Source organism: Salvelinus fontinalis, chromosome 1 (assembly GCF_029448725.1).
Source record: "Salvelinus fontinalis isolate EN_2023a chromosome 1, ASM2944872v1, whole genome shotgun sequence".
NCBI lineage: Eukaryota > Metazoa > Chordata > Actinopteri > Salmoniformes > Salmonidae > Salvelinus > Salvelinus fontinalis.
Genome location: NC_074665.1, coordinates 76676499 through 76704337, shown reverse-complemented (window position 1 = coordinate 76704337; position 27839 = coordinate 76676499). Strand labels below are relative to the sequence as shown.

Genomic DNA, 27839 nt, shown 5'->3' with positions numbered 1-27839 from the left:
ACACAGGTACACCTTGTGCTGGGGACAATAAAAGGACACTCTAAAATGTGCAGTTATGTCACACAATGCCAAAGATGTCTCAAGTTGTGAGGGCGCGTGCAATTGGCAGATATGTCCACCAGAGCTGAATGTACATTTTTCTACCATAAACAACCTCTAACTTCATTTTTGAAAATTTGTCAGTAAGTCCAACCGGACTCACAACCGCAGACCACGTGTAACCACGACAGCCCAGGATCTCCACATCCGGCTTCTTCACCTGAGGGATCATCGGAGACCAGCCACCCAGACAGTTGATGAAACTGTGGGTTTGGACAACCCAAGAATTTCTGCAGTTCAGCGTCGTAACTGATTTCTGTGGGCAAATGCTCACCTTCGATGGCCAGTGGCATGCTGGAGAACTGTGCTCTTCACGGAAGAATCACAGTTTCAACTGTACCGGGCAGATGGCAGAAAGTGTGTATGGCATTGCGTGGGCAAGCGGTTTGCTTATGTCAATGTTGTGAACAGAGTGCCCCATGGTGGCGGTGGGGTTATGGTATGGGCAGGCATAAGCTACGGACAATGAACACAATTTCATTTTAGATCAATTACATTTTAATACACAGAGATACCGGAAGCTGAAAATGTCCCAGTTCTTCCATGGCCTGCATACTCACCAGACGTCACCCATTGAGCATGTTTGGGATGCTCTGGATCGACATGTACAACAGCGTGTTCCGGTTTCCACCAATTCCCACAACTTCACACAGTCATTGAAGGAGTGGGACAACATTCCACCGGTCACAATCAACAGCATGATCAACGGTATGCGAAGGAGATGTGTCGCGCTGCATGAGATAAATTGTGGTCACACCAGATACTGACTGGTTTTCTGATCCACGCCCCTACATTTTTTTAAAGGTATCTGTGACCAACAGATGCATATCTGTATTCCCAGTCATGAGAAATTCATAGATTATGGCCTAATGAATTTATTTCAATTGACTGATTTCCTTATATAAACTGTAACTCAGTAAAATCTTTGAAATTGTTGCATGTAGCGTTTATTTTTGTTCAGTGTATTTAGCTACTACTGAAGTCACATGGACAACATTTTATTTTTTATATAACATTTCAAATTACAATACAAACATACGACATCACTACATGTATATTTTTTCTGAATAAACAAAAATCACAAGGTGTGACTTTCAAAAGTTTACGTTCCTAAAGAAAACAAAAAAAAAGGATAACAAAACCAGTAGTGTTTTTTTTTGTTATTGACTAATTCTAGGGATTTTATTAGATATTGGATTTCAAGTAAAAATATATTGCATTTAGGGACAGATTTCAAATATTAGTTTGTGTATATAAAATTTACCAAAGAGAATGAAGAAATGAACGACTAATTCAGTGGTTTTGTTTTCATTTGAATAATAACATATTACATCTTTCATTGTAAATACATGGGTCTTATTGATGAAATTAAAAATGTAAATACTTAACTAGCTCCAAAATAACTTCAGAGTCAAAATGTGTATAATAGTTTCTCCTTTATCACAGAAAAGACAGATGTCCTCTAAATCCATGAATTTAGACAAGTTATTGCAAGGATATGTTTTGTGCAAGATTTTAAAGTGAATTTATTTTACTTTATTTGATATACAAAATTTGTGAGGAAGCAACCAAGCTTTCTTCCATTCAATTTCAGTAATATGTGCATTCCAGAAGAATTTCCCTCTAGGAGATCTTGCTCTTGGAGTAAAAAAGTTCTTTATGAATGTATTATTACATTTCTTATCCAGCAGGGGGAAACCTAACATAAATTGTGCATCTACCATCACGTGTTCACCAAAACAAATGAGATTTCATTTATTGAATAAGTCCTGAAGGTATTGCTTTGCATATAGAATTAAATAATTTTTAATGTATTGGGAAGTTATGTTTTTAAGAACTTTCTATAAGAGAGTATATTTCCTTTATCAAATAAATCAAGCACAAACATATTTATTTCGACCCACTTAGGAAAGAACAAAGACTTGTTTTTAACAACAATATCTTTGTTGTTCTACAGAAGTGCCTGGTGTGGGGAGAAGTTGTGGACATGACACAGTTTCCAGGCTAAAGGGGCATATTCCTGAAATTTGGACAATTTGATGGGTAATTCTGCTGGAGAATAATTGAAGACCACCCAATAAAATATGACAGGGAATGAAGTACCATATAGATTCCGAGCTAGTCATACATATTTTTTATCAAGTTTACTTTAAAAGGTATTGTTGATATCAATGAAATCTAGTACTTCAAGCCCACCATCAGCGCTTTGGTTTGATATTACAGACTTCCTACATTTGTGTTGTTTATTTTTCCATATAAAGTCCAGGAAAGTTTTGTTGATATCCTTGCTGGTTTGATCAGTTACAAGTAGGGATAGAGCAGGGTATGGACAACATTGTAGCTAGCATTAATGACACGTGACATACAGGAACACTAAAGTGAAACCAGAGACGGATGAGGAAGCGAGACTTCTCACTCCCTCATTTTTTCTGGTTCATATACAGTCAATTAACTAAGCAGACAAACTGTGACAATTATTTAAATGGTAAAAGGCCTGAGTAAGACATCTTAATTTATGCACCATCTTTGGTGAAAGATTTCCAGGGAAAGAAACCATCTTTCTCCGAAATCAGAATAGGGAAGCTTTGATCTTAAAGGGGCAATCAGAATTCAAAACAATAAACCCGACCCTGTTTCGGGAAAAAAAAAGCTGAGGGATGGGGCTGGAGAAATGTAACCACTCTAAAATGTATAGACAGCGCTATGGATGCAAGATCAGACCATCCATGATATCACAATTATAGTTTCAACAATTTATGCTATACAGTGTTTGTTTACATTTACTTTGTTTACTAACATTGGAGTAAAACAGGCTTATAGTTTGGATTCTGATGGAGCATGACAGTTGAACTAAGCTCATGATGCATTTTAGTTTTTTGAAAGAACCTTGAAATGTGCATGGTTTAATTGACTCAACAACCAAACACATATGTTTTGCTTTCTTAATGAAACAGAAAATAATCTGTTGTTCCTGGTTGTTTATCAAATGTAACTGATCCTGCTTTCTAATATACTGTACCGCTCTGCTGTCTGTGCAAGAAGCTGACTTAGCTAGCATTATTTAGCACATAGCTACTAACTAACGTTAGCTGAAAGCGTTCTAACGTTAGTACAGTACCTAGCAGGGACGCTATTTCCTAATTTTTACCAAGCAGAGACGCAATTTCCGAAATTGCGGTAGAAAAACTAGCTAATGATTACAAATCAAAAACAAAATTAGCTACATCGATTTTAAGTTCTCAATAAATCAAAGTCGTATTCCTTGTACTTTCAAGTGACAATCGTTTCAAACAATGTTAGCCATTAAGATTATGACTTTTCCTCCCAAGTCCCACCTCTGCCTGGCTGAGGCTTTAGCGAACGAGATAGGCCTCTAACACGTAATTCAAAAGATAGGGAAATATAATTTCAAACTTTCTTACCGTTTCTGAAACAAATGTTCGGAAAGTAAATAATGCCGTATTTCTTATGAACACGTTCAGAATGTCTTATTCTGAGGTGTGCACGCATGGTAACCACAAACGCCATGGTAACGGCAAAACGTAGCTAACAATACTGCCCAAATGGGCTATGAGCATTGTCATTGTGCAACAATAACGAACTACGTTGGTTAGCAATCATTGGTACAATGCAAGGGAGCTGGCCTTTTCGGTGGTAAAACAATACATGTGGCGTTTATGTATTGTTCCTTGATAAACCTGAGAATTTAACGCCGAACCATTTTAGCATTCACAGGTTTATCTACGGGAAAGGTGGCTAGCTAGCTGCTAGGCTAACTACGTTCTAAAGAGGGGCTCGAGATTTAAAATTCACCGGTGGTTGAGCGCTCGCCTCCGACATGACACTCATTGAGCCGCCCGGTATAGGCTAACTAGAGAAAAACCCAATGGGTTAAATCATTTGAACTTCTCCAACTAGACTAATACAACAGAAATGCTCTTACCTGTAATTTTTTATAAATATATTATTATACGTGCATGTCCATGTACTATTTCCAGCTGTAGTCAATCCGTGAACAATGACGTAGCTAATTTCCCTACGGGTAAATCCGGGTACTACGGATGAAAGGCAACTCTTGATTCGCTGAGGCTCAGTGTGGAACGTGTTCATAGGAGTCGTAGAAAGCACTTACACGTCTGGACCTTTATTGTGAGATGCAACGGGTAAATCGTTAAAGGATCGTTTTTATGCATTATATTGGATTTGGATCGTTCTCAATCTGGAATGTAATGTGTGTGTGCTACGTCCATTTACTTCGAAAGCAAAGTTTATACAACAACTGTACTCCCAGACGATTCATGACTGTTTGAGGCATGCATACCAATAATTAACGCGAGTGAGTGCGTCTTATTATTAATTGCCTGGAATTCAAGTGGTCAAACAAATACAAGCCTTGTTGGCTTGATTACCTTCATCATATGAGTATATTAGTCTCAACCACAAATTATGTAAATGAATCTTGACCAGATGAAAAATATTCAGTCTGTAATGAGACAGATGAGTATATTAAATAAGATTTATTGTACCGTTTTAAAACGTTAAATAATGGCACACTGTTAGATCCACACACACATTCAACCATTTGCACCAAATTATTCATGTGGTAAGGTAAAGGGTTTGAATATATTAGGTTTGAAGATGGGCAGAGGTGGTTGACGTCAGGTCTTGTTGGTTGGATGGGATGCTTGTTGCGTGGTTTGAGTTTGTAGCTGACTGATCTGTCTCCTGAGTCGAACTATCTCCTCTTCCTGCTCTTCAACCCTTCTCTGCAAGCCATGGATAACCTGGAAAGAGAAGAGGGCCATTGGAGATGTTTGAATTGTGATAAATGTTTTAACACTTCTCCTGATATTTACTTTTAGTAGTTTGGCGCCAGATTGAACCTGGTTGCAGTGTCAAAGTGATCTAGGTCAAATATTTATATATTTATAGCCAAGCAATGCTACTAGCATTTGGCTCATGTCTGTTTGAACTTGATCAATAGCAGCTTAAATATGGCAAGGTGAAATTCAACAAGTACATCAAGCACATATATCAAAATAGTAGTCTCCTTCCCAGCCAGCCTGTTCATCCATACCATGTCTTTGCTGCTGAACAGCTCGCTCTGCAGCAGCTGTGTGGCGCTGGGTCGTAGAGAGGGGTCTCTGCTGGTTAGCAGTGTGATGTACTTGGCCAGGACAGGCCAGCACTGGGAGAAGGAGTCTGGGACCTTCCCCTCACGGAGGTCTCCTAGTGTACGCACGCGCTCCATCTCTGTCCCAAAGGGCTGGAACAGCTCCAGGGCCACCACTCCTATACTGTACATGTCTGACTACAGGCCAGAAGAAAAGGCATAGTGATCCAAATCAAATCAGTCACATATGTTTAGCAGATGTTATTGCAAAATGTGTAGCAAAATGCTTGTGCTTCTAGCTCTGAAAGTGCAGTAATATCTAACAAGTAATCTCTAACAATTACACAACATATACCCAATACACACAAATCTAAGTAAATTAATGGAATGAAGAATATATAAATATATGGACGAGCAATGTCAGAGCGGCGTAGAATAGTATAGGATACATTATATACTTATGCGATGAGTGACTACTAGTGTTCCATTTATTAGTGGCTAGTGATTTCAAGTCTATGTAAATAGGCAGCAGCATCTATGTGCTAGTGTTGGCTATTTAACAGTCTGATGGCCTTGAGATCGAGAGACTGAAAAACAGCTTCTGTCCCAGATTTGATGCACCTGTACTGACCTCGCCTTCTGGATGATAGCGGGGTGAACAGGCAGTGGCTCGGGTGGTTGTTGTCCTTGATGTGTAAATATGTTTTATATATTGATTTACTGTGTATCAATTGGTTTATAAATACAAATGTTATGTTATCCTTATTTTAATGTTATATACATGTTTGTTTTATGTAGACAACTCACACTAATTGTGTCAAGTAATTTTGGTGTGTCAAATATTTCTGAAATTATAGAGATGATTTACCTTTGAATCATAGTGGGAGCCCTCCAGTTGTTCAGGTGCAGCATAAACAAATGTCCCCACTCCAGTGGTGTGTGAGGAACCTGCAGAAAGATTAGAAGCAGTGTCAAAAATACACAGTACCAGAACCAACCAGGGAAAATGTTGTCATAGAAAATGATTTGGATGCACAGAGCCATAGCCCCATCTACTGGCGATTTCAGGAATTACACCTATACCTACAAGTGTCCACTTTGATTTGATACACTGTATACATCTTTGCGATGTTGAATGTTTACATAGATATATATATTGTAACAACTGTTACAACCACTGAGCTTGTGGTGATTGACACAGAAACATTTATGAAATCCATTTCTCACCAGTGTTCTGTGAGGTGGAGGTTGGCTTTGCCTCGTCATCCATTATTATATCCCTGCAAGCCAGTCCAAAGTCTCCAATCCTCACATGGCAGTCAAGTCCATGCAGGAAAATATTCCTGGGCTATAAAACACAAAGCATACAAAATGTAAAACATTTACATATATTTTTATGGTGAGTGTGAGGTCATAATGCTATAGGAGATTCTAAAAGAAGGATTCTACTCTAAAATGCACAATTCTATTTTGTCATTACCACTAGGCCACATTAATGCTTTAGTATATTGTTCAACTTTTTTAAAAAAAAAGTCATCTCAAATGGGTAATATTAGTAACAAACCATGTCTTAACCCCTAATGCATGCGTTATACATGGAGTGTACAAACATTAGGAACACATGCTCTTTCCATGACACAGACTGACCAGGCTAATTCAGTTGAAAGCTATGATCCCTTATTGATGTCACCTGTTAAATCCACTTCAATCAGTGTAGATGAAGGGGAGGGGAGAGGTTAAAGAAAGATTTTTTTAAGCCTTGCTTGAGAGAATTGAGACATGGATTGTGTATTTGTACCATTCAGAGGGTGAATGGGCAAGACAAAAGATGAAAGTCCTTTGAACGGGATGTGGTAGCAGGTGCCAGGCACACCGATTTGAGTGTGTCAAGAAGTGCAACAGTTTCCCATGTGTATCAAGAAAGGTCCACTACCCAAAGGACATTCAGCCAACTTGACAACTGTGGGAAGCCTTGGAGTCAACATGGGCCAACATCCCTGTGGAACACTTTCGACAACTTTTAGAGTCCATGCCCTGACGAATTTAGTCATCTCTAAGGGCAAAAGGGGGTGCAACTCAATTTGATGATATGCAGTTTAAAATTAACGAAGCAATAGTTAAAGGAGATGTGTCTAGTATTATCACATTTATAAAATCTCACTCCGTCAACGAACCTGTTCAGATTTGGAAATACTGTACTGTTTTTTCTACACTTCAAAGACAGGTAAGTGTTTAAAAACATGTTTGTCATTTTTTTCTAGCCTAAATATCTGCAAGTGCGTTATCAGTCACAGGGTCTGATACCCTGACCGGTGACCCCTTTATTTGGCCCCTCAAAAAGTTCCTAAATCAGCTGCAGAAATATGATGCATCTATGCGTTGTTTAAAAAGCACTTTACAAATCAAGTTATTATTGTTAACATAATATATCTCAGGTAGGATAGGCCTAAGTTTAATAGAACATACGGGTCGTCACCAAAATCTAATCCATATCGACGTCACCAGCGATGAAGAATGATGACGTTTCCAAACTTGCCAATTCTTCAGAAACAGCATCAGAGCACTGACAGAGTACAGTGCTGGAATTGGCTGTTCCGAGGCTACTGTTGAGGCTGAAAACCAGGATTTCACAATAACCAAACATGCAACTTTTCAATAATGTAGTGTAGGGCTTCCCAACCATTTTTGGCCCGCGACCCCATTTTGATATTTAAAAAAAATGTGCAACCCCACCATGTAAAAAAAGTGATGTAATCAACAGCCAATGTTTACTTTTTTAATTGGGGCTATGAAAGTCTATTACAAATCAGTCAGACAGTACTTTTGACAGTAATTACAACTCAAAGTATGGTTTGAAGTGACAAATGCATGGGCGCAATTTCGGTTTCAGAAGTCGGATAAACACTCCAAAACAGCCTATCCGACCGCTCGGAGGCGTCCGCATGGTCCTAAAGCACACCATTGCCTAATTTTGTATAATTTTGTATCACATTCCAAGGATAAAACTAGGGAGGACAACATTTTTATTTCAGAATGTGGGGGTGGGAAGGACATGTCCCCAGTGAAAGTTGTGCCCCTGCTGAAATGCATCAGAAAGGTATTGGGAAATTCAGAAGATCCTCAGGCAATACTTTTTTATGATCTTCTGTGTAGAATCGAACATCATTAAAGATGATCTTTTCCCCCAGTCTGATATAGCGCCTGGTATTGTCCATTCTGTTCTAAGGAGACTTGTAAAAATTGTAGAGGGAAACAAGATATATACACGTGTTTCTGAGAGTCTTATCTTTCAGTGATGGGGTCATAAAATGTTGTAGTTTGAACCATTAAAAAGATAGAGCCACATTGGTAGGAAGAAAACAAAAAACGTTCTGTTTACTACAACTGCATCTAGCGGCTACTGGAGGTTACAGACATAACCCCGGGAACTATGAACCAAGCGCAATTTTTTAAATCTTATTTTTAGGAGTTTCTCCTCTTGGGACCCCATTTTAAAAACGACCCCTAGTTTGTAAAACACTGATTTGTAAAGCAAAGCGACAAACACTTGAGTAGGATCTTCTACGAAACGAACGTAAACTGAAATGTTTAAACTTATTTTTCCACATAACATATGTGTTTGAATAAAACCAACTACATATAAAAACTGAGCTTGTCTGATGCTTTAAGCACACATTTGATTAAATAAATAAGACACACAAATTACTCAAGAAAGAGCCCGATGGTCATACTGTGTTAAAAAAAATGACAGTGAGTGCCTGTGTGACTGGCGCACATTGCCTCGCTCTCCTACCTACTGCAGTGAAAAGGCACCACAGCACAGCAAGTTTTAATTGCGCTGTCCGTGCTGAAGCAGCAACATTTCAGCCATTTAGTTTCTTACTTGTTTCTGACTGAAAAGTTCTGTTACCGAAATCCCTTATTTGTTTATGAAAAAGATTCCCTCTTCCCTCAACCCTTTCTTTAAGTGACACATGTATGCATCACATGCATGTGACCAATAGGGCCTGACCTATAGATTATCATAATCACATCAATAAATTGGTTATAACAAACTCTGAACGCAGTAATGTCAATAGCAAAATGGATGCGGAGGACGTGAAAAAGAAACTCAAAACGGGACAATGTTTACAGGTTGTTCAGGAGGGATAGGGGAAGTTAGATCTTTGGAAGACATTTCACTTAGTTGTGGAAACTATTGGAAATCAAGAAAAAGAAGGGTATAGGAGCAAGCGTTGCGTGAGCATTGTGTGCGCCAAACAGTTGCGGTTAGATTACAATATTATGATTTGGAAATGAGTGTACCAGAGAGTCTGTTCTAACGGGGGAAAAAATATAATATAAAGCCTTTATTACAGCAGACTAAAAACAGTTGCATGCATTCATGAATTGTGGTTTATTTATTGTTTCGGATAATTATTCAAAGCTCACTTTTTCTTATTTAATTTTAAAACTAAAATGCTTGATTGCATTTCAAAGCATGAATGTTTCGTATGCTGTGTGATGGTGTAACGAATGTGAAATGGCTAGCTAGTTAGCGGGTACGCGCTAGTAGCGTTTCAATCAGTTACGTCATTTGCTCTGAAACCGAGATGTAGTGTTGCCCCTTGCTCTGCAAGGGCCGCGGCTTTTGTGGAACGATGGGTAACGACGCTTCGTGGGTGACTGTTGTTGATGTGTGCAGAAGGTCCCTGGTTCGCGCCCGTGTCGGGGCGAGGGGACACACGTAAAGTTATACTGTTACAATGGCATGAACAAATGAACAAATTAATGATACAGTAGCCTATATATTGAAATATAGGCCTAAGTAAGTTACGGTATTAAGACTAAACAGGATGCACTCTTTGGCCCACAGCTTGATGGTGGTTATACAAAGCTGCTATACTAAGCCTACTAATGATAACGATATTACTTATTATTATAATGATGATCATAATAATAACAATCAGAAGGAGATCAATAAAAAGGAGTGAATAGGAGCGAGAGCTGCGTGCATATTATGTGTGGCAAACAGGTGCTGTTAGATTACAATATTATTTATCTGCCTGATTGGAACAGTTGTAACCAACACTAAATAATTAAGTAATACCAGCCTGTTCTAACGAAAAAAAAATAGTAAAGCCTTTATTACAGCAGAGCAAAGATTAAAAACTGCCGAATCTGACATTTTGCCATTGCATGAGGCTTGGTGTTCACGGAATCAGTAGGTTATTAAACAAACACTAACAGGAAACAGAAGCAAAATCTATCTTCTGTAGATATACAATGACTTGCAAAAGTATTCACCCCCTTGGAGTTTTTTCTATTTTGTTGCATTACAACCTGTAATTTAAATGGATTTTTATTTGGATTTCATGTAATGGACATACACAAAATAGTCCAAATTGGTGAAGTGAAATGAAAAAAACTGAAAAGTGGTGGGTGCATCTGTATTCATCCTTTGCTATGAAGCCCCTAAATAAGATCTGGTGCAACCAATTACCTTCAGAAGTCACATAATTAGTTAAATAAAGTCCACCTGTGTGCAATCTAAGTGTCACATGATCTCAGTATATATAAACCTGTTCTGAAAGGCCCCAGAATCTGCAACACAACTAAGCAAGGGGCACCACCAAGCAATGAAGACCAAGGAGCTCTCCAAACAGGTCAGACAAAGTTGTGGAGAAGTACAGATCAGGGTTGGTTTATAAAAAAATATCTGAAACTTTGAACATCCCACGGAGCACCATTAAATCCATTATTAAAATAATTGAAAGAATATGGCATCACAACAAACCTGCCAAGAGAGGGCCGCCCACCAAAACTCACGGACCAGGCAAGAAGGGCATTAATCAGAGAGGCAACAAAGAGACCAAAGATGACCCTGAAGGAGCTGCAAAGCTCCACAGCGGAGATCGGAGTATCTGTCCATAGGACCACTTTAAGCCATACACTCCACAGAGCTGGGCTTTATGGAAGAGTGACCAGAAAAAAAGCCATTGCTTAAAAGAAAAAAAATAAGCAAACACGTTTGGTGTTCGCCAAAAGGCATGTGGGAGACTCCCCAAACATATGGAAGAAGGTACTCTGGTCAGATGAGACTAAAATTGAGCTTTTTGGCCATCAAGGAAAACGCTATGTTCGGTGCAAACCCAACACCTCTCATCACCCCATCCTCACAGTGAAGCATGGTGGTGGCAGCATCATGCTGTGGGGATGTTTTTCCATCACAGGGACTAGGAAACTGGTAAGAATTGAAGGAATGATGGATGGCACTAAATGCAGGTACATTTTTGAGGGAAACATGTTTCAGTCTTCCAGAGATTTGAGACTGGGACGGAGGTTCACCTTCCAGCAGGACAATGTCCCTAAGTATACTGCTAAAGCAACACTCGTGTGGTTTAAGGGGAAACATTTAAATGTCTTGGAATGGCCTAGTCAAAGCCCAGACCTCAATCCAATTGAGAATCTGTGGTATGACTTAAAGATTGCTGTACACCAGCGGAACCCATCCAACTTGAAGGAGCTGGAGCAGTTTTGTCTTGAAGAATGGGCAAAAATCCCAGTGGCTAGATGTGCCAAGCTTATAGAGACAAACCCCAAGAGACTTGCAGTTGTAATTTCTGCAAAAGGTGGCTCTACAAAGTATTGACTTTGGGGGGGGTGAAAACTTGAGCGTGCATAACTATTCAGTTTGTGTGTTATTTGTTGTTTGTTTCACAATAAAAAATATTTTGCATCTTCAAAGTGGTAAGCATGTTGTGTAAATCAAATGATACAAACCCCCCCAAAAATCCATTTTAATTCCAGGTTGTAAGGCAACAAAATAGTAAAAATGCCAAGGGGGTGAATACATTCGCAAGCCACTGTAACTGATGCATATTAGCCACGTTACTTAGCTTGATTTCCAAAGTGCCCATTGAGGCAGTTATATTATGGTTTGTAAAGTGCCTCAGGGTGCTCTGCAACAACTGAGTCAACATCAACGCAGAGGTCATTGATTGGTTGATTGGTTTATTGATAGATATATTGGTTGGTTGGTTAATTGATCATTTGAAGAAACCTCTAAAATTGTTCCATCACTATGTTGAACAAAAAAAAAAAGATAATTATCAAGCTTAAACTCAAAGCATGATGAAGTTGCCTGTAGACACTGATGTTATTGTCAGTTTTGGATTTATTTATATATACACTGCTCAAAAAAATAAAGGGAACACTTAAACAACACAATGTAACTCCAAGTCAATCACACTTCTGTGAAATCCAACTGTCCACTTAGGAAGCAACACTGATTGACAATAAATTTCACATGCTGTTGTGCAAATGGAATAGACAACAGGTGGAAATTATAGGCAATTAGCAAGACACCCCCAATAAAGGAGTGGTTCTGCAGGTGGTGACCACAGACCACTTCTCAGTTCCTATGCTTCCTGGCTGATGTTTTGGTCACTTTTGAATGCTGGCGGTGCTTTCACTCTAGTGGTAGCATGAGACGGAGTCTACAACCCACACAAGTGGCTCAGGTAGTGCAGCTCATCCAGGATGGTACATCAATGCGAGCTGTGGCAAGAAGGTTTGCTGTGTCTGTCAGCGTAGTGTCCAGAGCATGGAGGCGCTACCAGGAGACAGGCCAGTACATCAGGAGACGTGGAGGAGGCCGTAGGAGGGCAACAACCCAGCAGTGGGACCGCTACCTCCGCCTTTGTGCAAGGAGGAGCACTGCCAGAGCCCTGCAAAATGACCTCCAGCAGGCCACAAATGTGCATGTGTCTGCTCAAACAGTCAGAAACAGACTCCATGAGGGTGGTATGAGGGCCCGACGTCCACAGGTGGGGGTTGGACTTACAGCCCAACACCGTGCAGGACGTTTGGCATTTGCCAGAGAACACCAAGATTGGCAAATTCGCCACTGGCGCCCTGTGCTCTTCACAGATGAAAGCAGGTTCACACTGAGCACGTGACAGACGTGACAGAGTCTGGAGACGCCGTGGAGAACGTTCTGCTGCCTGCAACATCCTCCAGCATGACCGGTTTGGCGGTGGGTCAGTCATGGTGTGGGGTGGCATTTCTTTGGGGGGGCGCACAGCCCTCCATGTGCTCGCCAGAGGTAGCCTGACTGCCATTAGGTACCGAGATGAGATCCTCAGACCCCTTGTGAGACCATATGCTGGCGCGGTTGGCCCTGGGTTCCTCCTAATGCAAGACAATGCTAGACCTCATGTGGCTGGAGTGTTTTAGCAGTTCCTGCAAGAGGAAGGCATTGATGCTATGGACTGGCCCGCCCGTTCCCCAGACCTGAATCCAATTGAGCACATCTGGGACATCATGTCTCGCTCCATCCACCAACGCCACGTTGCACCACAGACTGTCCAGGAGTTGGCGGATGCTTTAGTCCAGGTCTGGGAGGAGATCCCTCCGGAGAACATCCGCCACCTCATCAGGAGCATGCCCAGGCGTTGTAGGGAGGTCATCCAATTTGTAAGTCGCTCTGGATAAGAGCGTCTGCTAAATGACTTAAATGTAAATGTAATACAGGCACGTGGAGGCCACACACTACTGAGCCTCATTTTTACTTGTTTTAAGGACATTACATCAAAGTTGGATCAGCCTGTAGTGTGGTTTTCCACTTAAATTTTGAGTGTGACTCCAAATCCAGACCTCCATGGGTTGATAAATTTGATTTCCATTGATAATTTTTGTGTGATTTTGTTGTCAGCACATTCAACTATGTAAAGAAAAAAGTATTTAATAAGAATATTTCATTCATTCAGATCTAGGATGTGTTATTTTAGTGTTCCCTTTATTTTTTTGAGCAGTGTATATATTTTTTGCTGCTTATTTTAGCTGTGGGGCAGCAGGTAGCCTAATGGTTAGAGGGCCAGTAACCGAAAAGTTGCTAGACCGAATCCCCGCGCTGACAAGGTAAAAATGGGTAGTTTTGCCCCTGAACAAGGCAGTTAACCTCGTTAACCCACTGTTTCTAGGCCGTCATTGTAAATAAGAATTTGTTCTTAACTGACTTGCCTAGTTAAATAAAGGTTAAATATATTTGTTTAAATGTTCTTGATGTTCAAACAATCTGGCCTTAAATGTCCATGTACGCTTATAATCTCCACCCAGCACAGCCAGAAAAGGGCTGGACATTCCTCAGAGCCTGGTTCCTCTCTAGGTTTCTTCTTTTCTAAGGAGTTTTTCCTAGCCACCGGGCTTCTGCTGTTGTTTCTGGTGAAAGCATGCATGTTTATAAATGCACATTTTTAATAAAGTTTGCTTTGAAGGTGATGAATAAGTCGGGGAACAGCACCCTCAACCTGGTTGACCTGGTGGCATCCAACAAGCCAGTGAAGGCCCTGGGAGTGGACCTGAGCTGTACCCTTGAGCTGCTGGACCAGGGGGCTGACCCAAACACAGTGAACCATGCCGGGCACATGGCCCTGCATGAGGCCTGTAGCGAGGGCCACAAGGCCGTGTTGGAGCTCCTCCTGAAGTATGGAGCCAACGTCAACCAGCTGACTGACCACTGCAGGGGAGTACTGCCTCTTCCTGTTCCTGGAGCAGAAGCCCAACCTGAGGCACACCTCTCTGCTGGGGAAGCTGCTCATCGTGACCTACTGCCTGACCAACAGCTCTTTAATGCTCCCAGAGTTCTTCGACCAGAAGGACCAGCTATGTCACGTTTGTTAAGGAGGGTGATGAAATCCCACCTCGGTTCCCCCACTTTCCCAATATGGAGGACTTCACCATGCCTCAAAGAGTCTAACTCCCCCTGTCCATTAAGGTGAAAGCATGTTACTTTTACATTTTAACACACATTACCTCATGTGATCTACCTCAGAGGCAAAACCTCCTTTGTGACCATTTGATGGTGCACTTCTATTCTTGTGAAATTAAATATACACTTAAATAATATACACTTGTAAAGAACATACCTTCAGGTCTCTGTGCATGATACTTCTAGAGTGAATGTATTCCACTCCTTCAAGTATTTTATGTAGAATGCTAAGGGTTTGTTTCGTGTCCACAGACCCGTAAGGATCTGTAAAACAAATGCCAAAACATACTCATTAACAAATTCTGCATAATATAAACGTAATCAAAACATTGATAATGTTGAATGAAGAGTGAAAGCAACAAAGGGGTGTATCTTATTGTGCAAGTTATAAATGCTCACTTTGTGAGATGTGTTCGGTGGTTCTCTCTGAGATCCAGTCTTTGAGTGAACGTTCACACAACTGCATCTGAATATACAGCATGAGGTGGAACTGCACCTGAGGTAGCCATAGAATAGTGTCCAATAAAATCAGAGTTTGACAAAAAGGGAATCTATACACTACCAGTGAAAAGTTTTAGAACACCTACTCATTCAAGGGTTTATCTTTATTTTTATTATTTCCTACATTGTAGAATAAGTGAAGACAACAAAACTATGAAATAACACATATGGAATCACATAGTAACCCAAAAAGTGTTAAACAAATCAAAACATATTCTACATTTGAGATTCTTCAAATAGCCACCCTTTGCCTTAATGACAGCTTTGCACACTCTTGGCATTCTCTCAACCAGCTTCATGAGATAGTCACCTGGAATGCATTTCAATTAACAGGTGTGCCTTGTTAAAAGTTCATTTGCGGAATTTCTTTCCTTCCTAATGTGTTAGAGCCAATCAGTTGTGTTGTGACAAGGTAGGGTTAGTATACATAAGATAGCCCTATTTGGTAAAAGACTAAGTCCATATTATGTCAAGACCAGCTCAAATAAGCAAAGAGAAACGACAGTCCATCATTACTTTAAGACATGAAGGTCAGTCAATATGGAACATTTCAAGAAAGTGCAGTTGCAAAAACCCTCAAGCACTACGATGAAACTGGCTCTCACAAGAATGGAAGACCCAGATACCTCTGCTGCAGAGGATAAGTTCATTAGAGTTACCAGCCTCAGAAATTGCAACGCAAATAAATGTTTCAGAGTTCAAGTAACAGGCACATCTCAACATCAACTGTTCAGAGGAGACTGTGGGAATCAGGCCTTCATGGTCGAATTGCTGCAAAAAAAACAATACTAAAGGACACCAATAAGAAGAAGACTTGCTTGGGCCAAGAAACACGAGCAATGGACATTAGACCGGTAGAAATTTGTCCTTTGGTCTGATGAGTCCAAATTTGAGATTTTTGGTTCTTTGTGAGACGCGGTGTGGGTGAACGGATGATCTCCGCATGTGTATTTTCCACCATAAAGCATGTAGGAGGGGTGGTGGTGTGGGGGTGCTTTGCTGGTGACACTGTCTGTGATTTATTTAGAACTCAAGGCACACTTAACCAGCATGGCTACCACAGAATTCTGCAGCGATACGCCATCCCATCTGGTTTTGGCTTAATGGGACTATCATTTGTTTTTCAACAGGACAATGACCCAAAACACCTCCAGGGTGTATAAGGGCTATTTTACCAAGAAGGAGAGTGATGGAGTGCTGTATCAGATGACCTGCCCTCCACAATACCCCGACCTCAACCCAATTGAGATGGTTTTGGATGAGTCGGACTGCAGAGTGATATATTATGCTCAGCATATGTGGGAAGTCCTTGAAGACTGTTGGAAAAGCATTCCAGTTGAAGCTGGTTGAGAGAATGCCAAGAGTGTGCAAAGCTGTCATCAAGGCAAAGGGTGGCTACTTTGAAGAATCTCAAACATAAAATATCTTTTGATTTGTTTAACACTTTTTTGGTTACTACATGATTCCCTATGTGTTATTTCATATTTTGGATGTCTTCACTATTATTCTACAATGTAGAAAACAGTAAAAAATAAAGAAAAACCCTTGAATGAGTAGGTGTTCTAAAACGTTTGACTGGTAGTGTATATACAGGGGACATTTGTAGATGTCAGAGTTGGAAGGTTAGAGGATTGTGTTAAAACAACAGGATAAGAGGCCCTACTGAGCTACATTATACAGGTTACACAGTATCAATACCTCCTTGGTGGGGCATTTCGTGTCCCATTCCTCGCTCCCCACGTCGATGTAGGAGTTGTTGTTCAGCTCCATCCTGTTCCTGGTTCCTGAGGTCTCCCCTGACAGGGCCGAGCCATCCCAGCTGACCACAGGGCAACCGTCGGGTGTCAGGCCACGCCGTCCCAGGAACACACAGGGGACAAAGTTCTCTGAGACACGGGTGTGGCGCATGGTTTTAGGACACACCGCCTGCGTGCTTTTCTCCTCTTTAGGGGCCAGGGCTTTCACTCTGAGGATCTCTGGTACTTCTGCAATGGCCACTGGCTCCTTCGAGTGATCTGAGCTCTCAAAGACTATTGAGGAGCTGTTGCTACTGCCGGCACTCTCCTCAGTGCTGTGAGAGTGGGAAAATACATGTCTCAGAATCTAATATGATATTCAATCATAACTGGTCTTATAATTCAGTTATATGAGATAATAATGGTACCGTTCTGGCAGCGCAGGCGTTTCCAGTGCTGGGAGTATTGATGCAGGGTCTGAAATAGAGAAATGTAAATGAAAAAACAACAATAATGAAGAGAGGTTAGCTATGAATAAATGAAATCATTTGAATTTCGAACACGTCAGAGGAGAGAAGTAACGGAAGTCACTGATAAAAGCAGGTGCAACATGCTCCATCCAGGCAGTGTGGTAGCCCACTACATTGACGTGCTGAAGACTGGATAACACTTTCACTTCTCTGAGAACCTGAAACAAAGACAGGAAAATACTCAATGACAAACTCACTTGTGTCCGTTATCGAATACTGCACTGAAGTATACTGCATTTTTGGATCATTAAAACTCAATACATTTTAAATGAATTGTGTATATATAACATACCTTCATGCAGTCTTCCCGTGAAACATTCTTGATGAGAATTTTCTTCACAGCATACTTCTGGCCATCCAGCTTGTTTGTTACCTGGAAAGCACATGACCAAAACGAAGGAGGGGGAAATTATTCCACTGTAGGTTATATTAATGCATTGGTATCATTTTTATTTTGACTAGACAGTACCTTAAAGACTTTGCCATAGGATCCTTTTCCAAGTCTAGAGAGCTCTTCAAACTCGCTGAGGTAGCGAGATGTCTGTGCCTGGAACAGACCCTCTGTTGGTCTACGGTGAGAGGAGGATAATAAGCAAAGAGACAGATCCTCAAAATCCTCTCACAATGCAACATACACAGCAGTACATTTAATTTATTTTTACATTTTAATCATTTAGCAGACACTCTTATCCAGAGCAACTTACAATTAGTGCATTCATCTTAAGATAGCTAGGTGAGACAACAACATATCACAATCGTATCAAGTACATTTTCCCTCAACAAAGTATTTGTCGGCAAAGTCAACGCTAGTAGCAAAAGACAAGTGCCATTTTTTTCTGCACTAATCTTACCTTAGTGTACGGCTCTGGCTGTCTGTATTACATAATCTTTGACCCTGAAATGTCAGGAAAAAAAACGGTCAGTAAGTGAACATCAATGATAAACAAGAAACTTGACCATGCATGTCCCGCATTACATTATCACTAAATGGCCACATCAAGTGTTACCTGTGGGAACAGGGAGGTGCTGGCAGCATCCAGTAGTTCAATGAAGGCTCTGTTGTGTTGGAGTCTTACTGAACTGAACTCATCACTGATGGCCAATGGGGAGAGGAGGTTCATCGCTGCTAAACGCTGACCAATGACTGTAGAGGACGGCAAAGAACAGGAAGTTATTCACTGTAGTGTTTGTTGTTCACAAGTTCTTTTTTTCTTCTAATGATTTTTCACACCAAAAAATATTTTTACATAAGTCAGTGATGTTTTAAAATAATCATTTGCTAACCTCCCTCTACACAACAACCAGAGAATGTTAATGTTCTATTGACCGAGAAAGAGTTTAGTTGATCCTCTGTACCTTTGAACAGCATACGTGAGCGGGTCGGGTCGCTCTCGTAGACAAAGCACAGGTGTTCCAGCAGGGACCCAAGCAGAAGGTGGTTGGGGATGGCTGAGGCAAACTCCTGGATGGACAGGTACTGCTTGCCAGCTATCAGAACCTCGCAGTTGTTATCCGAGTCGGACGCTGTGTTTACATAGATGAGAATGAGAAACAGGACAGAGAAGTGAGTGGTACGTGTTTGTAACAAGATTATCGATTATGTAATAAATGGAAAAAAGCAAAGTTATGTGTCTCAATGGCGAACAGCCCCCTTCAAAACTTCCTGTAGCCAGATTGCCAAAATTGCATAACAAATAAATCACCAACATGTGTGTGATTACTTTAGTACTGCTTTTATGAAGAAAATACGATTTATAGTTAACAGTTGAAAGAGCAAATGTATCTTACCTTCAGCAATAACATTGGCAATTAGCGCTGCAATTTCTTTCTCCCCTAGGTCCATTTTGTCTAACGGTATGTGTGATATTAGCTCAATATGAAAAACTTCCAACACTAATGCAAGATTAACCTCCACTTCAAAGTCAGCCAGCCCATCATGTTTATGCATGCTGGGGTGTGCTCAGTGGTAAGGCTTATCTGTCTACAACAGTACACACAGGTCCCTCCACCCAAGGTCGCTAACACGGAGGAAAATATAAGGGAAGAAGAGGTGTGAGAAACATGCCAAAAACAGTATGTAATGTAATCTCATATTTGTGTATGACGACTGTTGGTTTATACTGTACTCATTGGATTTGGCAACAGTTTATGTACAGTACCAGTCAAAAGTTGACACACCTACTCATTCAAGGGTTTTTCCTTTATTTTACTATTTTCTACATTGTGGAATAATAGTGAAGACATCAAAACTATGAAATAACACATAGGGAATCATGTAGTAACCAGAAAAGTGTTAAACAAATCAAAATATATTTTATATTTGAGATTCTTCAAAGTAGCCACCCTTTGCCTTGATGACAGCTTTGCACACTCTAGGCACTCTCAACCAGCTTCATGAGGTAGTCACCTGGAATGCATTTCAATTAACAGGTGTGCCTGGTTAAAAGTTAATTTGTGGATTTTCTTTCCTTCTTAATGCATTTGAGCCAATCAGTTGTGTTGTGACAAGGTAGGGGTGGTATACAGAAGACAGCTCTATTTGGTAAAAGACCAAGTTAGTCCATCATTACTTTAAGACATGAAGGTCAGTCAATCTGGAAATTTCAAGAGCTTTCAAGTTCAGTCGCAAAAACCAACAAGCGCTATGATGAAACTGGCTCTCATGAGGACCACCACAGGAAAACAAGACCCAGAGTCACCTCTGCTGCAGAGGATAAGTTCACTGCACTTCAGATTGCATCCCAAATAAATGTTTCACAGAGTTCAAGTAACAGACAGCATCAACTGTTTAGAGGAGACTGTGTGAATCAAGCCTTCATGGTCAAATTGCTGCAAAGAAACCACTAATAAAGGACACCAATAAGAAGAAGAGACTTGCTTGGACCAAGAAACACGATCAATGGACATTAGACCGGTGGAAATCTGTCCTTTGGTCTGATGATATTTTTGGTTTCAACCGCCGTGTCTTATGAGACGCAGAGTAGGTGAACGGATGATCTCCGCATGTGTGGCTCCCACCATGAAGCATGGACGAGGAGGTGTGATGGTGCTTTACTGGTGACACTGTCTGTGATTTATTTAGAATTCAAGGCACACTTAACCAGCATAACTACCACAGCATTCTGCAGCGATACGCCATCCCATCTGGATTGCGCTTAGTGGGACGATCATTTGTTTTTCAACAAGACAATGACCCAACACACCTCCAGGATGTGTAAGGGCTATCTGACCAAGGAGAGTGATGGAGTGCTGCATCAGATGACCTGGCCTCCACAATCACAAGACCTCAACCCAATTGAGATGGTTGGGATGAGTTGGACCGCAAAGTGAAAGAAAAGCTGCCAACAAGTGCTCAGCATTTGTGGGAACTCCTTCAAGACGGTTGGAAAAGCATTCCAGGTGAAGCTGGTTGAGAGAATGCCAAGAGTGTGCAAAGCTGTCATCAAGGCAAAGGGTGGCTACTTTGAAGAATCTCAAATATAAAATGTATTTTTGATTTGCTTAACACTTTTTTGGTTACTACATGATTCCATATGGTTACTACATGATTCCATATGTGTTATTTGAAAGTTTTTATGTCTTCACTAGTATTCTACAATGTAGAAAATAGTAAAATAAAGAAAAACCCTTGAATGAGTAGGTATGTCCAAACTTTTGACTGGTACTGTATGTCATATCCTTGATGTTAAATTGACTGTCTGCCATCAGTATCTAGTACTGAACTGTAATGGGAAACATGTCCACTGTTTTTGTGTTGTTGTTTTTTAACCTTAACCTTTATTTAACTAGGCAAGTCAGTTAAGAGCAGATTCTTCTTCACAATGACGGCCTACCAAAAAGGCCTCCTGCGGGTACGGGGGCTGGGATTAAAAATATAAATAAATGAAATAAAAATAGGACAAAACACACATCACGACAAGAGAGACAACAACACTACATAAAGAGAGAACTAAGACAACAACATAGTATGGCAGCAACACATGAAAACACAACATGGTAGCAACACAACACGGCGGCAGCACATCATAGTATCTTGTCCAACAAGATGACACCGACAGCGACGGTCGCCTCGCTTCAAGTCCTTAGGAAACTATAAGGTATTTTTTTTTTTTTATGCATTCTTTCTTACATTGTTACCCCAGGAAATCTTAAGTCTTATTACATACAGCCGGGAAGAACTATTGGATTTAAGAGCGACGTCAACTTACCAACATTACGACCAGGAATACGACTTTCCCGAAGTGAATCCTCTGTTTGGACCACCACCCAGGACAATGGATCTAATCCCAGAAGCCGACCCAAGACAACGGTGCCGCAGAAGGGGCAGACAGAGTGGCCTCCTGGTCAGGCTCCGTAGACGTGCACATCACCCACCGCTCCCGAGTATACTACTCGCCAATTTCTAGTCTCTTGACAACAAGAGATAACATTCTGTTTCACGGAAAAATGTCTCTCTCGGGATATGTTGTCGGAATCAGTTCAGCCACCGGGCTTCTCCATGCATCGCGCCGACAGAGATAAACACCTCTCTGGGAAGAGGAAAGGCAGGGGTGTATGCTTCATGATTAACGACTCATGGTGTAATCATAACAACATACAGGAACTCAGGTCCTTCTGCTCACCCGACCTAGAATTCCTCACAATCAAATGCAGGCCATATTACCTTCCAAGAGAATTCTTGTCAGTTATCGTCACAGCTGTGTACATTCCCCTCATGCAGACACCAAGATGTCCCTAAAGGAACTTCACTGGACTCTATGTAAACTGTAAACAATATATCCCGAGGCTGCATTTATTGTAGCTGGGGATTTTAACAAATCAAATTTGAGAACAAGGCTACCTAAATTCTATCAGCATATTGATTGCACTACGCGCAGGGGTAATACACTCGACCACTGCTACTCTAACTTTTGCGATGCATACAAAGCCCTCCCCCGCCGACTCTTCAGCAAATCCGACCACGATGCCATCTTGCTCCTACCATCTTAATGTATAATGTGGCGTACAGCAGGTCAGCCACCAGGGAGACTCGTCGAGGCCTGGTGGCAGACGGAGTCAACATCACGAGGTGATGGCTCCCTCTGCTGGACGTGCCAGGTCTCGACAGGCCCTCCAGCTAGGACTAATTGAGGCTGATTGTGGTTGGTGGGTAATCAAGGGCTGATTGCTCAACAGCTGTATGAGTCCTATAAAGGTGCCAGAAGGGCAGCACACAAGGAGAGGGACTGGGGGAAGAAAGGTGACTTCCGTATAGTTGGAGACGGTTCCCGAGCTAAAAGGAGGGAGTTCAGTTTTTGTGCCCGACAGGATTACAGCAAACCCGGAGCCCAGAAGACGGTATCCCGGAGAGTGTCTCATGGGGGAGACCTATCCTTTTCTTGTGATTTATTATTTAAATAAACACCCTTGAAACCGAGCTAATCATACTCTGTCTGTGTCTGATCTATGTAAACGTCTTGACCAAACCCCCTGGTCTGCCACAATAGGCAGAAACTCAAACAGGATGTCCAGTGACTAGAACCAACCACTGGTCTGACCAATCGGAATCTACGCTTCAAGATTGTTTTGACCACGCGGACTGGGATATGTTCCGGTCAGCCTCACAGAATAACATTGACCTATACGCTGGCTCTGAGTGAATTTATAAGGAAGTGCATTGGAGATATTGTACCCACTGTGACTATTAAAACCTACCCTAACCAAAAACTGTGGATGGATGGCGGCATTCGCTCAAAACTGAAAGCGTGAACCACCGCATTTAACCATGGAAAGAGGTCTGGGAATATGGCTGAATATAAACAGTGTAGTTATTCCCTCCGCAAGGCAATCAAACAAGCGAAATGTCAGTACAGGGACAAAGTGGAGTCACAATTCAAAGGCTAACCCTAACCCTAACCCTCAGACACGAGACATATGTGGCAGGGTCTACAGGAAATCACGGACTACAAAAAGAAAACCAGTCACGTCACAGACATCATGCTTCCAAACAAACTAAAGACCTTCTTTGCCTGCTTTGAGGATAATACAGTGCCACCATTGCGGCCAGCTAACAAGAACAGCCACCCCCCCCTTCTGTGAGTAAAACCTTTAAACGTGATGGTGATCTCGCTAAACGTGATGGTGGTCTCGCAAGGCTGCTGGCCCAGACAGCGTCCCTAGCCATGTCCTCAGATAATGCGCAGACCAGCTGGCTGGTGTGTTTACGGACATATTAAATCACTCCCTATCCCAGTCTGCTGTCCCCACATGCTTCAAGATGGCCACCATTGTTCCTGTACCCAAGAAGGCAAAGATAAATTAACTAAATGACTACCGCCCCGTAGCACTCACTTCTGTCATCATGAAGTGCTTTGAGAGACTAGTCAAGGATCATATTACCTCCACCTTACCGGCCACCCTAGACCCACTTCAGTTTGCATACCGCCCTAACAGGTCCACAGACAATGCAATCGCCATGACACTGCACAATCACATCTGGACAAGAGGAATACCTATGTAAGAATGCTGTTCATTGACTACAGCTCAGCATTCAACACCATAGTACCCCGCCCTGTGCAATTGGGTCCTGGACTTTCTGACGGGCTGCCACCAGGTGGTGAAGGTAGGAAACATCTCCACCTCGCTGACCCTCAACACCCCACAAGGGTGCGTGCTCAGCCCCCTACTGTACAACCTGTTCACCCCCGACTGCGTGGCCATGCACGCCTCCAACTCAATCATCAGTTTTGCAGACGACACAACAGTAGTGGGCTTGATTACCAACAACGATGAGACAGCCTACAGGGAGGAGGTGAGGACACTCGGAGTGTTGTGTCAGAGAGGCTGCTACCTACATGGAGACCCAATCACTGGCCACTTTAACAAATGGATCACTAGTCACTTTAAACAATGCCAATTTAAAAAATGCCACTTTAATAGTGTTTACATACATTACATTATTCAAATCATATGTATATATGATATGTCAGAACCAGAAGCGAAAGCATTTCGCTACACTCGCATTAACATCTGCTAACCATGTGTATGTGACAAATAAAATCTGATTTGATATAACATTATTGGGCACAGACAACAGCACAAAGCGCAAGAAGGTAGAGACAACAATAGATCACGCAAAGCAGCCACAACTGTCAGTAAGAGTGTCCATGATTTGGTCTTTGAATGAAGAGATTCAGATAAAACTGTCCAGTTTGAGTGTTTGTTGCAGCTCGTTACAGTCGCTAGCTGCAGCAAACTGAAAAAAAGAGCAACCCAGGGATGTGTATGTGCTTTCGGGACCTTTAACAGAATGTGACTGGCAGAACGGGTGTTGTATGTGGAGGACGAGGGCTGCAGCAGGTATCTCAGATAGGGGGGAGTGAGGCCTAAGAGGCTTTTATAAATAAGCATCAACCAGTGGGTCTTGCGACGGGCATACAGAGACGACCAGTTTAAAGAAGAGTATAGAGTGCAGTGATGTGTCCTATAAGGAGCATTGGTGGCAAATCTGATGGCCGAATGGTAAATAACATCTAGCCGCTCGAGAGCACCCTTTACTGCCGATCTATAAATTACGTCTCCGTAATCTAGCATGGGTCGGATGATCATCTGAATCAGGGTTAGTTTAGCAGCTGGGGTGAAAGAGGAGCGATTACGATAGAGGAAACCAAGTCTAGATTCAACTTTAGCCTGCAGCTTTGATATGTGCTGAGAGAAGAACAGTGTACCGTCTAGACATACTCCCAAGTACATGTATGAGGTGACTACCTCAAGCTCTAAACCCTCTGAGGTAGTAATCACACCTGTGATTCTTCTTCTTACCAAACCACATGACCTTTGTTTTGGAGGTGTTCAGAACAAGGTTAAGGGCAGAGGAAGCTTGTTGGACACTAAGAAAGCTTTGTTGTAGAGCGTTTAACACAACATCCGGAGAAGGGCCAGCTGAGTATAAAACTGTATCATCTGTGTATAAATGGATGAGAGAGCTTCCTACTGCCTGAGCTATGTTGTTGATGTAAATTGAGAAGCGCGTGGGGCCTAGGATCGAGCCTTGGGGTAGTCCCTTGGTGACAGGCAGTGGCTGAGGCAGCAGATTTTCTGACTATACACTGCACTCTTTGAGAGAGGTAGTTAGCAAACCATGCCAAAGACCCCTCGGAGACACCAATGCTCCTTAGCCGGCCCACAAGAATGGAATAGTCTACCGTATCAAAAGAATGGAATAGTCTACCGTATCAAAAGCTTTGGCTAAGTCAATACAAATAGCAGCACAACATTGCTTAGAATCAATGCCAATGGTGATATCATTGAGGACATTTAAGGTTGCAGTGACACATCCATAACCTGAGCGGAAACCAGATTGCATACCCGAGAGAATACTATAGACATCAAGAAAGCCAGTCAGTTGATTATTGACAAGTTTTCCAACACTTTTGATAAACAGGGCAAAATAGAAATAGGCCTATAACAGTTAGGATCAGTTTGATCTCTCCCTTTAAATAAAGGATGAACTGTGGCTGCCTTCCAAGCAATGGGAACCTCCCCAGAGAGGAGACAGGTTAAAAAGGTCAGAGATAGGCTTGGCGATTATAAAGAAGAAAGGGTCTAAACCGTCTGACCCAGTTGTTTTTTAGGGTCAAGTTTAAGGAGCTTCTTTAGCATCTGGTTGCATCAACAGAGGGTTATGACTCAGAAGGTTATCTTTTTAGGGCTGCAGAATTGGTCATGAAGCCAACCAACCAATAGGAGTGAAGGGAAGACATGGCTATAAACAACATTCTAGAAAAATCTCTCACTTAGCTGATTGCTCATAGCTAAATGAGTTATTTGTGAAAAATGTGAGGAGGGATGTAGCCACAGCTGTGATGTACTAGCTATCTATCTGCCCCATGGTGATGTGATGGTGGTGTGGATCAACAGCCAGCAGCATACCACCCTGCATACCACTGCTGGCTTGCTTCTGAAGCTAAGCAGGGTTGGTCCTGGTCAGTCCCTGGATGGGAGACCAGATGCTGCTGGAAGTGGTGTTGGAGGGCCAGTAGGAGGCACTCTTTCCTCTGGTCTAAAAAAAAAAAAATATCCCAATGCCCCAGGGCAGTGATTGGGGACACTGCCCTGTGTAGGGTGCCGTCTTTCAGATGGGACGTTAAACGGGTGTCCTGACTCTCTGAGGTCATTAAAGATCCCATGGCACTTATCGTAAGAGTAGGGGTGTTAGCCCCGGTGTCCTGGCTAAATTCCCAATCTGGCCCTCAAACCATCATGGTCACCTAATAATCCCCAGTTTACAATTGGCTCATTCATCCACCTCCTCTCCCCTGTAACTATTCCCCAGGTCGTTGCTGCAAATGAGAACGTGTTCTCAGTCAACTTACCTGGTAAAATAAATAAATAAAATACATTTAAAAAAGCAGCCCCCAAAACTGTCCAGGTAGGTTGAGAGGTTTGCTGACAGGACGACTGCGCCCACAGCCCCACACATGATTTCTCAATTTTGCCTAGCTAGTTAGCATGAACATATTTGTACAATGTCTGTCAACTTACTGTCAAACATAACCTCGTCGTCATCTTCACTGGTGGTCAAATTAAACACACTACACTCCTGTCCGGTTGTGGTGGTGGTTAGATTTCGGTGAATCAAGAAATTGATCACGCTGCTGCTACTTGAACTTACCCCTCGTTGCCCGTTCAGAGAGCTAAACATGGCGATTTAGGAAGATTCAGCTTGTTAACCTATTAAATATGACCTAACTTTTAGAATACTTAGGCGTTAATGTTTTCCATTCCGCATGAATCATAACTAGTTTAAGGTAGACGTTATTCTAAAATAATCACGTCAAAAGCTCGTCAGAATAGTCCCATACGGGCTAGTGTAAGTATTGCCGAACAATACACACATGAAGGGAGTGAAGTCTTGTCTTAAAACACCATGAGCTGAACATAAATTCAGTTGAATAATTTCACGTCCACTGTGAGAAGCTTACCAATTAAGTCGGACTTCTTTTGTATCATCATATATTGATGAGATTGTATCACATTTAGTAACTCTATCCATTTATGCAATACATTTAACTCGGCCTTGTTCGTTTTATTATTTTGTGGGACACGTCAGATAGTCCCTGTAGCATCTC

General features: G+C 41.7%; 2 protein-coding genes across 4 annotated transcripts in view; both read right to left on the bottom strand.

Annotated features, from left to right (window-relative positions):
• LOC129861472 (ubiquitin carboxyl-terminal hydrolase 42-like) overlaps positions 1-4158 on the bottom strand; it is a 35211-nt gene extending 31053 nt beyond the window's left edge. Inside the window, exon 1 of the mRNA XM_055933022.1 lies at positions 4043-4158. The gene's annotated coding sequence lies outside the window, so the exon portion shown is untranslated. The remainder of the gene's footprint in view (positions 1-4042) is intronic.
• A 439-nt stretch (positions 4159-4597) lies between these two features.
• LOC129868688 (eukaryotic translation initiation factor 2-alpha kinase 1-like) lies at positions 4598-27839 on the bottom strand. 3 transcript variants are annotated; one of them, XM_055861478.1, is made up of 15 exons: positions 27693-27839; positions 19087-19254; positions 18738-18874; positions 18582-18625; positions 18200-18299; positions 18023-18103; positions 17792-17888; positions 17629-17677; positions 17163-17535; positions 15363-15459; positions 15121-15227; positions 6440-6560; positions 6081-6160; positions 5177-5410; positions 4598-4883 (listed from the first exon to the last, which is right to left on the bottom strand). In XM_055861478.1, the coding sequence occupies exons 1-15, from the start codon at positions 27721-27723 to the stop codon at positions 4758-4760; spliced, it is 1845 nt and encodes a 614-aa protein (XP_055717453.1). In that variant the 5' UTR covers positions 27724-27839; the 3' UTR covers positions 4598-4757. The 3 variants fall into 3 exon arrangements, with proteins under 3 accessions (XP_055717453.1, XP_055799240.1, XP_055799923.1); XM_055943265.1 differs by lacking the exon at positions 27693-27839 and adding an exon at positions 27253-27637; XM_055943948.1 differs by lacking the exon at positions 27693-27839 and adding an exon at positions 19519-19936.

Excerpts from the sequence above, each read along its gene's own strand:
- LOC129868688 (XM_055943265.1), bottom strand. The coding sequence starts at position 27,412 with ATGTTTAGCTCTCTGAACGGGCAACGAGGGGTAAGTTCAAGTAGCAGC. Across the intron at positions 17,536-17,628 it reads ACGCCTGCGCTGCCAGAACG|CACTGAGGAGAGTGCCGGCA; the intron begins GTACCATTATTA and ends CCACTCTCACAG. Across the intron at positions 15,228-15,362 it reads CACCGAACACATCTCACAAA|ATCCTTACGGGTCTGTGGAC; the intron begins GTGAGCATTTAT and ends TTTGTTTTACAG.